Raw genomic sequence first — 13,156 nt, 5'->3', positions numbered from 1 at the left:
ACATACTGTCCTTCCCTGTACAGAGTATCCTGTTTCACACAATTGAGGCTTCATGCGAAGTATTTAAAACCTAGGAATTAAAATAAGAGTGTCTCTTCCTGTTTAATCTGCTCAGGTTGTATCAATCCTAGGCACTTGAGTTTACTTGAGCATAGACTGTAAGAAGAGCAAAGATTCAAATAAAATAACCAAAGTGGATGTTTTACCTCAATTCTGTCTATTCCTCTGCAATCCATATCCTAGAAGTGACTGTACTTAATTTGATTAGAAAATGGGTGGTGCTGTATAACTGCAGACTCATTTTGGCATCCTTTTACAAAGTAAGAACACACCTCAGTAAGCATATATAATTCTGTAGTCTTTGTTTTCTGTGTCAAAGCAGGGGTTTTGTACCAGTGTGATAGGAGTTATGTTTTCACATTTAATAACTTTAAATAATTTTTCTTTTTCCCTTCCTTTTGTGGATTGCTATAATAATGAATGTCTTTTTTGGTGTGTTTTTTTCCCCATCACCTCCTTGTTTCACAGATTCACCACGTCATTTCTGGTGGTATCACTTAATCTGCTGGCTAATGAGTGCTGCTGGTATCATTTGTATCCTTGTTGCTCATGAACACTATACCGTAGACGTCATCATTGCTTACTATATCACCACACGGCTCTTTTGGTGGTACCACTCAATGGCTAATGAAAAGGTCAGTGGCAAACACCTTTAGAACCAATGTATAACCTGCACTTGTTAAGATTGCCCAAAGGTCTTAAGTTTTCAATTACTAAATAAAAATAGGGGTTCCATATTGAAGTTTAAACAGAATGGGCGAGGATTTTCACTGTAGTGTTTAAGTAATTTGTCTTTAAAATATATTTTTGAACTTTGAGGTTTTATTGCTGTAGTTGGTTTACAAAATAGCCCTTCTTTGTCTCAACCTATGAATAATCGGTAGTTCAGTAATAAAATTTGTGGCCAACTGAAATTACCTAGACCGTCCTAAAATTCAAGTGACAGTTCTTCTGTAAATGTCATTGAAAGTATATTGTTCAGAAGGTATCTGCTGCAGTTGTTTAAACAACACTTTCAAGTAGAAGCATAGCTCTCAAGCCAGTTTAATCCAATTTTCAACTATTAGTCATCAATGGAAACACGACATGCCTGGAAACACATTCAAAAAGACTTGGGTGCTTTGTATCCCTAAATTTTGTACAGCAACAAAGCATCCTTTTGTGTGAGATGCTCATTTTGTCATTTGCATTTGGACTATGATCTATGCATTATCTCAATTCTGTGTTTTCTAGGCTAAATGCTCATTGTCTTTGCGGAAATGCATTTCTGTAGTTGTCTTGACTCAATAGAATTGATTATAATGCTTTAAACTGACTGTTTCCTTTTCTTCTTTATCTGCTTGTGCCAATACAGACTTTAAAGGTTTCTTCACAGACGAATTTTCTCTCTCGAGCATGGTGGTATCCAATATTTTATTTCTTTGAGAAGAATGTGCAAGGCTCTGTTCCTTGCAGCTTTTCCTGGCCGATATCTTGGCCTCCCAGCTGCTTCAAATCTTCATGCAAAAAGTATTCACGGGTTCAGAAGACAGGAGAGGACAATGAAAAATCTACCTGAAGAAAGGAGGGAAAGCATCTGCTCTGTGGTTTTTCTTGTTTTCTTTTGTTTTGTTTTTTACCAAAACATTAATGCTGTAACCAAAGTTCTTAAGAGGACTATACTGTAACTGAAGAAGTGGACCAAGCTTCTGTGCTATTGATTGAAGAGACAATTATAGACATGTATTGCCATTTCAGATGTTTTCCTATCAGGCTGTACAGACCTACTCTACTCCTCAGTGCTAATGAAATGCACCACTGATGGGATATTTTTATTAAAGAAAAAAAATGGAGCAGGACTTTGCTTTACTAACGAGATAGAGGTGCCAAAGACTACAGTAACACTTTCATTACTAACTACTGCTCATCCACAGAAGCACCCAAAAGTCTCATCTTCAGAGCTCTGGAGTGCGTAAGGGCAAAAACATGCTCAATTGTAAAGGCACGATATTGGCGTATCGAGGTATATAAAAAAAATAACACAATTGTGGGAAGTGGTTTGTTGCATTTTTCTTGCTAATGAAGGTAAGGCCTCTGCATGACTGGTACAGCTGGAAGCAAGTGTGACTTTTTTTTTTACACACTGTGGGTATGAATATCTTATGACCCTAAAATATTGCTTACCACTATTAACTCCCATATATTCTACTATGTACCAATTTTTACATTTTTATTAGTAATTTTATATTCAAACTGTTGTGCTACCTGATGACTTTGCTAATTAGAAATAGCTGCTAACATCAGAGCTCAAGGAGCCTAAAGTTTTATTTTTAGTAAGGGACACAGTTTCAAAGTCTAAATCTTTAATTACAGTTGGCCTTGTGTATATAGCTATACAGTGCCTGTCAGTGTATGTACATGCATATGCACACAAAAGCACACACTAAACAAAGGTATTTACTGGGAAGAGTGATCATAGAGTTCTTGATGCAGGCAAAAGTCCCACAGCTCTCACCTGCTTGAGCAACGCAAGGCCAGGTCCAAAATGAGGCTACGTTTAAAATTTAATTTTGAATTTTAGTAGCTATCTCTTGCTGAAGCTACATAGCAAGTTTGCTTGGGAACCATAGTTCTACATTGAATTTTTTTTTACCTGTTGACACATGTTTCTGTGACTTCACTTTAAAAGAAAAACCCACCAAACAAAAATGTGCCAAGGTAAATACCTACAACAGCAGCATTTCTTCAGTTATTACCAAAACCCATTTCATATTAAAATACACTGTTGTAGGACTCACATGTAGCTTCCTTTTTTCCCAGGGTTTCAGTCCAATTAAAATGTCTACTTAAACAAGTTGGCTGAGGAAGTGGGAAATTACCATGGGGTAAACATGTAACAAAACCACAAATTAACAGCTACCAGGTTCTTGTTGGGTTATGTTTTGTGTTGTTGGGAAAGCAAAGCAGAAAATTAGCATACCATGTTTAACCATTTTTATTCTGGATGAATTTCTGCAGTTAACTCAATATTGTTTTCCAGTTTTCAGTGAAACTTGATGCAAAAGTAAAACTGCACCAAGTGTTGAGGTGATACTAATATAAAGGAAATGCTGCTTAATTTTAAGAATGTCTGGAATTGACTGACAAGTGTGAACACAATTTAAATTATGACAACTTCCTTTTAAAAAGTTCAGTTAAAGTTATAAAATTAAATAGTATTAAAATATGATTTTTTTTCTAACTAAGGGGATCATTGCTCTTGTTGTACATGAGTATTTTTGTGCATTATCAAAACAATACAATAAACAATGTTCCTTACATCCTTGGTAAAACTTAGCTAAGAAAGAAGTTCTGCTGATGTTTGGTTTTATTTTAAATGAGCTTAGTAGGCTCTGATAACATGCCCCTGAAGTTGTGTGTATATGGGCATAACTATGCTTCTATTTGCTTGCTCCTAGCAGACTTTGAACAGCTAAAAAGCCAGTATCAAAACATGAGTCCTTTTTCTCTATCATATAAATGAGTCTGTTCAATGTCAGTCATCAGTAGATCTCCCAAGATACTTATTATATCAGTACTACTTCATAGAGCATAATTTTTTAAAGATGAAATCTAAGCTTTGTGATATCATAAATATGGTCATGTTATGCTATTTGTAGTAATACTGTCTTTTGTGATTTATGAATGGATTTCATTATTGGTAACGATGCCTTGAAAACATGATGAGAAGCCTTACAGGAGGAGCTTAAGCAGTGGTTTTCATCTGGGCTGAAAAATAAATACTTAGGTAGTCTAGATAGCTAATTGCATAACCACCACTGTGTCTCAGTGGGATTTCTGTAATATATCTTCAAAGTAGACTTCACACAGAATGAGGTGTTTGGGTTTTTTTATACTTATTCCGATTTCTGGAAGGTAAAAATGTGAAAGTGATGCAATAGAACCAAGTAAAGATTCTGCTTTTGTGGGGCTGCGTAAGCTTTCATTATACTGCTGAATTTGGTAGAAACTTCTGTTGTAATACAAAAGGAGAGTTTAAGTAGTAACTCTAGCTTAAAATACTTGAATCTTGTTCTGGCTCAGCCCCTCGGTAAGTCCTTAGTATTTCTCCATTGTATCCAAGCCCTTAGAAGGGTGTGGGGGTGTGTGCATTTAATTAGCAGAAAGCACCAGGTCTCTACTCTCTCAATAGCTTTTAATTGCTTTGCAAACTTGGATGGTATAGTTGTATTTGAAGATTCTTTAGGCCTAAATGTAAGGTGATGAAATGGGGTAAGTAATTGTATATGCCGATTCTTACCGCTATAGTAGTTTAACCAATACAAACAATAACTACTGCATGAAAATTACTCACTTTAAGATCTTGGTGATCATTGTATATTGATACCGTGAAGCTGAAAATACAGTTTCATCCAAAGAGGAAAAAACATTGCAGTAGGTAGAAAGAACAGGAGAAACTTGAACTTCACTGAAGCCTACAATCAAATTATTAGTGCATTATTTGGACTGTATATGCCCAGTGTTTTGCAGATGTCACTACTTATTTTTTCCTAGTTACAATATTTCTTAGAGGTGTCACATAAGCTGCACCTATGCTGTGACTACAACATGCTGCTTCTCTCTACTGAAGGGCATTTACATGTTGAACTTTCCAGACACTTCAAAAAAAACCCCAAACCAACAACTAAACTCTACACCTGTACACCTGGCATATCAGTATGACTTAGTTGCTGATGGTGCTTTGTGTTTATGAAACAAGCTTTGTTAAATGCCTAATCTAAGTTTAAACCTGGATGTAACAGGTTAACTTGAGGATTTAAAGAAATCTGCTAAATGGTCATGCTATAGATGCTTCATTTTAATGCCAGAAATGATTAACATATACTTGAAACCACTGTAAATGGACTCGTTTATTTTTTTTTCTGGTACGTACTTAGCACTCCCATGTGGTCATAAGTGGTACTATATATTAGTCATCCTTCATTGCAGTTTTCTTGGAAAGATTGCTACGGATGGGGTAGTAGCAAAAATAGTTGTGCTAAACGTTGCTATGAACTCTGCATTTGCTTCCCTCCTTAAAAAAAAAAAAAGTGAGAGAGAAGGAAACTTAAAAAAATTAAGACTGTATATGCTAAGATGCATTACCTTCATGTAATAGAGAAATAAAGCTCAGTAACAGAGACGGAACTGGGAAGTCTTGTAGGATATGAGAGAGCAATCTCTTAATTGGATTATTGCAAATCCACTTACCAGTGTCTTAAATCGGAATCTGTTCGAGGTATTGCTTTTTCCCATCATTAGTATCTGGCTAGACAGTTTATTGTAAGTTGTTTGGTACTGACCCCAATTCTTTCTCATTTCAGTAGATGTTAAGTATGATTTACAGTTCTAGAAACAGATCCATAAACAGCAGTGCGAAGTGAAGCCTTCCCATTTACTTTAAATGAACTTTTCCATAGCTTTTTGTTTGGTTTGGTTTTTTCTCTTTTTTAATTTTTAAACCTTGAATCTTAAAGATTCATGGGGTAGCTTTGAAAACATGTCCAATCTATCAGTTGTATTGAAACCATTTTTCCTTACTAGCAGACTTAGCTAGAAAGCTCCATTGTCACCTTGATATTTTTACAATACCCATGTTTTGAACTTACCCAGAACTCCTCTACGGACACACAAAATTAGAGTGATACTGTAAGGCTGAACACTTCCGAATTAAAGTGCTCTATACAAGGCACTGTAAAGTCAACATCTTAAATTCAGTTATTGAGGAGAGGGATCTTAAAAATAAATACTTCTGTTGGGCTCCACTCAAATGAGTGTTGCTGCTTAAGTGCACATGAGAAAAATATCCTAGCATGCCACTGAAGTAACTTTACTTAAAGTAAGCCTTCCTATGCTACTTTATTATGCTTCCCAGTGTCCAAAAAGAAGTGTATTGAAACAGGACAAAGGCTTTTGTTCTAGTATTTACAAGAAAAAGGAAGACAGATGAAAACACAGAAATAGATGGTGATCATATAATGCTTTTTACATGAAATTGAGCTAAAACTACAACGGACTTTTAAGTAATGTAGAAATAATTGGTTTTTGTGTAAAAATATCTTCTAAAACAAGAACAAAGTGCTGCAATGCTTAAAACATACTGAAGCTTTTTCTAGTTGGCTAAAGTTCCCATGGATTTAACTGTATGATTAAGTCTTATTAACCTAGAAAGTAGCACACGAGAATGTCAGGCTAGATACAGGTAGCTTGTGTACTTTAGGGAAACGTTCTAGTTCTGAACTCCTCTTTCCTAACAAAACGTTCAGAATGCCTGAATGATGTTTTACGATGGAGTAACAATACTGGGCAGTCTCTAACGTGTATCTGAAATACTGGTGTTGAAGATTCCTTCTCTCCTAATGTAAATTGGTGATTAAAAACTCAGGAAGGTTTGAATTGTTTTCAGTTAAAATGTTTTAATTACAAACGACTTGGAGTTTAGCAAATAGCAGTTTGTTTTCTATGGCTCTCTGCTGTGAACTAACCTTTGAGATGCAGACTAGGTAGGAGAAAGGAGGAAAGCAGCTCTTGCTGGAAGGAGCAGCGTGTGACTTTTGAACTAAAATTATATTGACTGTATGCTACATGCAGTCTTATCTGTACTATAGTTGAAAAAAGATGCTGTATTATACTTTTGTATTTAGTGTTCACACTTTTCAAAGTATCCTGTAGTGGTTGGCCCAGTCCCTCCCCTAGATGAGGAGTGAGTGTTTTTGTCCTTTGCTTGTTGTATGGTTAAACACAACTGGGTTTAGTTCTGGTAAATGTCAATGGAAAAAAATGTAGAACCATTATGTACAGTGCCTAAGATGTTTTTAAGAAGTCTGTGCATGGGTTTCTTCTAGGAGAAATACTCTTCTTTCAAGCTGTGCCTATATAATAATGTAAGCTCTTGCATTTGCCCTCAGCATAGCAAGGTTTGTAGGAGGTTAGCATTTGTGACACTGCAAAGAATTACTACAGAATAATCTCATTTGTGCCAATTGAGAGAATTTTCACGAAGTAACTTTGCTGAAATATATTTGACTTTTGAGTTTGTTGGGGGTTTTTTATTTGGTTTGGGGTTTTTGGTTTTGTTTTGTTTTTCTTAATTAAAAGAAGCAGCAGTCAGAAAGGAGTCTGAAGTGAAAGCATCTTGAGCAGTTGGGCACCTGGGCCCCTGTGGCATGTGTGGTATTGGATTCAGTACACAGAGGCTTCTCTGGGAAGGTAAACGAGGTTGTACTTACATAGTAGGCTGTGAGCCACCTTTGCTTGTCATTTTGAGCTCCTTTAAGACTGAGAGCACAGTGCCGAAGGTGGCAATAACTAAAAAGTGTAGAGAAGGTCACTTAGAAATCAGAAAAGTATGGAAAGGGCTGAAAAGGCAGATGTCCATAAAACCAGTCATTGGAGAGCTGTGTTCTAATTCAAGGAAGCAGAAAATTTGGGGTTCAAGCATGTGAGTTGGTTTTAAATTGAGTGGGTCTGTTTGCTTTTTAAATTACTGTGGTTTTTTTCATTAGAGATTACAGGAGTTCTGAGAATATCAAGAGGAAATTTATCTCCCTGCTTACTTTGACCTCTGTCATTGAAATGTTTGTGGATGAACAATATTACTAAACTCCAACCCCTCTTACATTTTGAGTAACTTGTTATCAGTGCTTTATTTCTGTAAAAACTGAGTTTGCATTCCACTTTTTTCATAATTTGTTGCCCCTCAAAATGCTGCTTGCACTTAAGCCTGTGCTGATTTGGGCTCTTGTCTCACTATGTCTGCCTCTTCTAAATGGCTCAATACAGAAGAGTAGGATTTACATTTGAGAAGACTCCATAATTAACCCTAAAGCCAGAAGGCATTCTTGTCAGACACATCTTTGCACCATTTGAGACTCAAAACTATTTTTAAGTACAAAACCTAACATGCTAGAACATGCTTTTTTATTTTTTCCCCTGTCAGGAATCAGTTCTTCCTCTTTAAATGTTCAGTATGTTTGCTTGTGTTTATTTTCCTGATTCAGGAGAAAATGTGTGAGATGTGAAAAAGATGAGTTCTGGCAGCTTCATGAGGTCAGGGTAATATCAAGGAACCTGAAAGTAAAAGCAGAAATAATGATGTGATGGCTGATGTTCTCGTGCTTTCCATGTGACTTTGAGAACTGCTAAAGACTTCTGTAAAAACACTACAGGACCTCGCTTTTAACTGCAACATATTTTCCCTACTCGTTGGCTGACAGCTTTTCTTGCCTGATTTCACCTAGGTTGACTCTGTAGCTCTGCACATAGCATAGGTTGGAGTTATATATCCAATCTTGGAAAAATTAGGCAAGAAAAGCTGTTGACTGCTGAGGAACCCTGCCTGGTAATACAGGAATGCTGTAATGCATGCACGATGGGCTAATAAATGGCAGGTTTTTATGGCTTTAGGGTCCAGTTCTGCAAAAACTGTGCAGTATAATGCTATGATAACAAATGATAATACTTAAAGACCTTTTGTGCTGTAGTTTCCACTAACGTTTGCAAACTGGGCCTCAATTTTGTGGAAATTGTTCAAAGTTAGCAAGAGCAAGAGTTGACTTTTATCTATCAAAATTTTCAGGATGACACTTTATAGCTGATGTCAGCTATTTTGGTTAGGTAACTGAGTGTTGTGGTTTGCTGTATATGTGCAAGAGAGAGCTAGGGCTGTGATTTGTAAGATGTTGCAATCTGTTCACTGTATAAAAAAAGAAAAAACTAAAAAAAAAACCAACAAAAAAAACCACACACCAAAAAACCCCTATTGCACTAGCTGTACTTTAAAAAAGCAATAACATGAGCATCTTTTAGCTTTTCTCTCCAAAGGTGCTGTCATGATCATTTGCATTGTTGGCCATGAATTTGGTAAAAACATCGTAAAGAAGTTGTCTTATGTGGTTTAGTTGGCACATACAAGTAGAAATTTTTTATGGTCAGCCTGTGTACTAACAAATGCAATACTTTGTTGGACTACTTACATGACCAGTCATATCTTTAAAAATCAGAAACCAACATCCATTTATGGTGCTAAAGATCTCAGATATTATTAAGAGCTGGTATTCTCTTCTTACCCATGAACACTAAGGAAAGCTGTTTTGACACCTTTTCAATAAAGCAAAATTTCTGTACCTTTTGAGCCTGTTCCAAATGCTTTTAATATAAATGACCCTTTTCTATTTCTATTTTATATAAAAACTGCAAAAAAGGTAAGTATTTTAATGCAGGAAAACATTAGAAGTAAATATATTGGTCTAAACTACATGTCCAAGTCTCAATTTTCATACATTTTTAAGACAGGTAATCTTCTAAAACTCAGTCTAAAATACAGGAGTTGTGTTGGCAGGATTAAGGTGCAAGCTAGTAGTTTAAAGAAAATCATTCTCTGGCTTCATCATCATCGTTGAAGCCTCAGAGACAGAGAGAGGATATGAAATGCACAAAGCTGTAGCAGGCGAACACCAATTATGCAGTGTAGATCCACCTTTTGCTGAAACTTCTAAAAAACAAACTTGTGAAGGAACATGACCACGTAATCATACCTAAAGAACAGACTTGAAATTTGACATAATTATCAAGGCTCTTCATAGTAGGAAGTCGTAAAAACCCATGGAAGGACCTTGAACTAGGTAGTTTAGATTGTGAAACAGCAATGTAATTTTCTAGCTTTGTTTAAAAGCTTCACAAGCAACATTCTCTTAAGATGAAAAACTCTTGTGCCTTCTGTTGCAGAAGTTATTGTTCTCTTCCTTCCCTCCTTTGGTTATGATTTTTTTTGTATATAATGAAGGACAGTGTACTTCCAAATCTTTTCAAGAGGCATGTTTGGGCAGCAGTACCTGCACTTTCTATCCATGGAGAATACCAGGACTCTAGTTCTTTTTAAAGGCCCTTTACATGTCAACTTGCCATTGTAAAAGTATCTACCTGTGACACGGCAATCTTAGTAGTCAGCTCTGAAATAAATATGCTCTTATTTGATAGGGACACATGAACATGCAGAGTGGGTGCCATGTCCAGGTACACCTTGGTGAGTGAGCAGGGTGCAGCCTGGAACACTGCAGCACATTCCTCTGCTCTACAGTAGTCGTGCTCTGAGGTTTTGGTCCCTAAACTGTTCTCTTTCATATGCTGGAATAAGTTCTCTTGAATCACTTGCACCTTGTATTTCAAGGAATATGGGCTTGTCTAAGATCTAAGAATATTCCATGGCTAAAGTAACTTAACTTAAAGCAGAAACCCACCATCTAGGAGAAAATCAGGGTGGGCTGGGGTTTTTTTTGAGTGAAGAGGGATAATCTAGTAACAATAGTCTAGATTGTGTCTTGCTGCTTGTCCCAGTGCTTGCTTTAATAGTAGGACACTTGGAAGAGCCAAAGATAGAGCAGTCATCCATAACAGTCCTAAACCACACTGAAATTTAACTTTCCTATCTCTTAATTACTAGATGCTTCAGAGAAAAAGGGCTTTTGTTTTTTAATAAAAAAAAAAAGTGCAATATTTACAGAAATATAAAGAGATAAATGGCTGCAGGTTTGAATGCCCTGCAAAAAACAAAGCCTTTGCAAGCATGTGACATGCACTTGACTGAGAGTGTTTTTTTAGCCTTAGCATCTCCTGTGTTACAGAAACATGTTTCAGTGCACTAGTCTAACTCAGAGATTTCAAATTATTTTCAACATTCTTTTGACAAAGGGAGTGTTTTTTTTATTAATAAAGTGCCTGTGGAAATAAAAATCCAAAAGTTGCCTGCAAATGTAAATAAAGCATATAGAACCACAGCCCATACTTGAAGAGAATGGGTGCTAACTCAGTAACTGTGGAGAACAGCTGCTCAACAGTTGTAAGTGTTGATAGGATTCTGAGTTTGAGAAAAGAATATTATGTTTGAGAGTTTACTGTGTTAATTAAACTTCTACTGTTTTTGCTTGGGCCTTAACTCTTTAACTTAGTTATCTTTAAAGAAAAATTAGTTCCTTTGAACTATTCTATTTCAGATGTTTAATGACAGTCTTTACTCTGGTGGGGATTTTTATTCATTTGTTACATGGTTTTGTGTTTTTTTACCTGTTAAAGTCACCAAATGCTTTGATTACTCAATTTGAGGTAAAAGAGTTTGAAGAATGTCTTTTCTTTAAGTGCGGAATTCAAGGGAGGGTGAGTTTTATTACACTGATACTAGAACTGAGAAGGAATGATTTCCATGGGAAGCATGATAGTGCTAAAACTTGTATGTGTGGTTATTTGGGGTATGCAGAATATTAGTACTCATGTGTTGTTTTGCTGTTAATTTTATGCTCTATAAAGAGGCTATTTGGTACTAATTTAAATTTAAAAATATTGATTTTAATGTTGCAACAGCTGTTATTTGAACTTGAAACATCCATTTATGTACTGATATGCTAGAGCAAAATTTACATTTCATCAGTAACTTCATTTAAAAATATGAAAGTAATCTCATTTTTATCAAAATTAACATGGAATTTAATCTCTGGGCAAGCTTGAATTGCTCATATGCCACTGAAACCAATCTTCAATTGCATATAGAAGGAAAGCAGGCTCTTTTTTTTCTAATCTAGTATAACTTCTTGAGTAGACTAAGAGGGAAGTGAGACTAGATTACTCCTCTATAAAGAAAACAGGCAAAACCAGTAATGCGTTTCAGCTGTGCTGAATAGTTTAGCTTCTTATTTTCACACTGTAGAATTTAAACTTTTCTTGAAACTCAGATTTAAGATGTCTTTAGTTCAGCTAAATTTTCACCTGTTCTTTTTATATTTTTTCTAATAGTTACATTTTATTGGTGTACGTTGTAATTAACCACTGAATTTCTTGCAAATATAAACAAAAAAAAAAAAGCTGCATTCTGTTCTAAGTTAAATCTGTGTTCTTAGTTTTTTAATTTTGATTAATCTGTGGCTAGTAAAATGTCCATTTGCTGTTTAAAGAGACAGTTGCCTTAATTGCTTGGAGGAAAGCTGACCTTGACCATTTGAAGCTTTATGTATTTCTAAAATTCCTGTAACTTCTGTAAAATTGCAATAAAACCTTTTTTATGCCACTATTTTATGAGCCATTTGTCACTATCTTTACGGAATGCTCAACTATTTAAAAAGGAGTTTTTTAACAACACCCTTTTTAGTGGATAAGCACCTCTTGTTCTGTGTGATTTTTTTATTTTTTGGAGTATCACTTTAAAGATGGTGTACTTGTGTTTTGCCCACAGTGTTTTTCTCTTTTAGTGAGGGGGTACCAAGAGCACTTACTAAAATCACTGATGCTGCAGCAACTGGCTTGGAACACCTTACAGTAGCATATTCAACATCTGATTACCTTTGTAGGGATTACATTTTATTGTTGATCAGCAGGAAAAAGCGCACCAAGGTGTGTTGTACAGAGTGAGGGAAGTTACCCTGTAAACCAGTTGGGGGTAGGTTTGGGTTTTTGGAGGAGGTGGGGGGTGTGGATGATGGGGTTCTGTGTTGGGGTTTTTGTAGGGTTTTTTTTTAATTTTGTTTTGGGGTTTTGTTTATTTGTGGGAAAGAACTAAAACTATCTTTCCTCTGAAAGTCCAGCTCTGGTAAGCCTCTGTGTGCTGCTCTGCGTGTGTCAAGCAGTTGCTTTAACCTGGAGCTGAGACATGTTTCTAGGTTAGTCCTTGGTTATGAAAACAGAACATTTTGGTCTATTCCTTAGAACTCCCAGCTTTTCTATTTGGGCAGGAGGAAGAAAGAACATCTGTATTTCGTTTCCTTCTGAACACCACTAAAAATGGATGTTTGCAGAAAGAGCATTTGCAAGCAAGTCCTATGAGGTTGTGGGGAGCGCTCTCTTTTTGTTGTTGTTGTTGTTTTTTTCCAATTAGCTGAACACGTGTGCTTGTGTTCAATGACATCTTTTAGACTTGGAGCGCGTCCAAGCACCGGGCCAGCTTTTGACAGCGGAGGGCGGCGGCGGTGGCGGAGCCCGGCCCCGCTCCCCGCCCACAGCCCCGGCGGGACGGGGTCAGGGCGCCGCGGGCCTCGCCTCCCGCCCGCCCCCGCCATCTTAAACCGCTACTCGCCCGCAGCGGGGCCAGCGCGCC

At 36.6% G+C, this 13,156-nt stretch overlaps 1 protein-coding gene across 6 annotated transcripts in view; it reads left to right on the top strand.

Moving 5' to 3' along the window:
* Positions 1–12,136, top strand: part of SGMS2 (sphingomyelin synthase 2) — a 60,236-nt gene extending 48,100 nt beyond the window's left edge. For all 6 annotated transcript variants that reach the window (XM_050338699.1, XM_050338702.1, XM_050338701.1 and 3 more), the window contains 2 exons: positions 529–695; positions 1,415–12,136. In XM_050338699.1, coding sequence (XP_050194656.1) covers positions 529–695; positions 1,415–1,618 — 371 coding nt within the window. In that variant the 3' untranslated portion in view covers positions 1,619–12,136. The remainder of the gene's footprint in view (positions 1–528; positions 696–1,414) is intronic.
* Positions 12,137–13,156: the final 1,020 nt, after the last annotated feature.

This window comes from Myiozetetes cayanensis, unplaced genomic scaffold (assembly GCF_022539395.1).
Source record: "Myiozetetes cayanensis isolate MyiCay16 unplaced genomic scaffold, myiCay2020 scf7, whole genome shotgun sequence".
NCBI lineage: Eukaryota > Metazoa > Chordata > Aves > Passeriformes > Tyrannidae > Myiozetetes > Myiozetetes cayanensis.
Note: the sequence above shows the minus strand (reverse complement) of the source record. Positions and strands in the feature narration are given on the sequence as shown.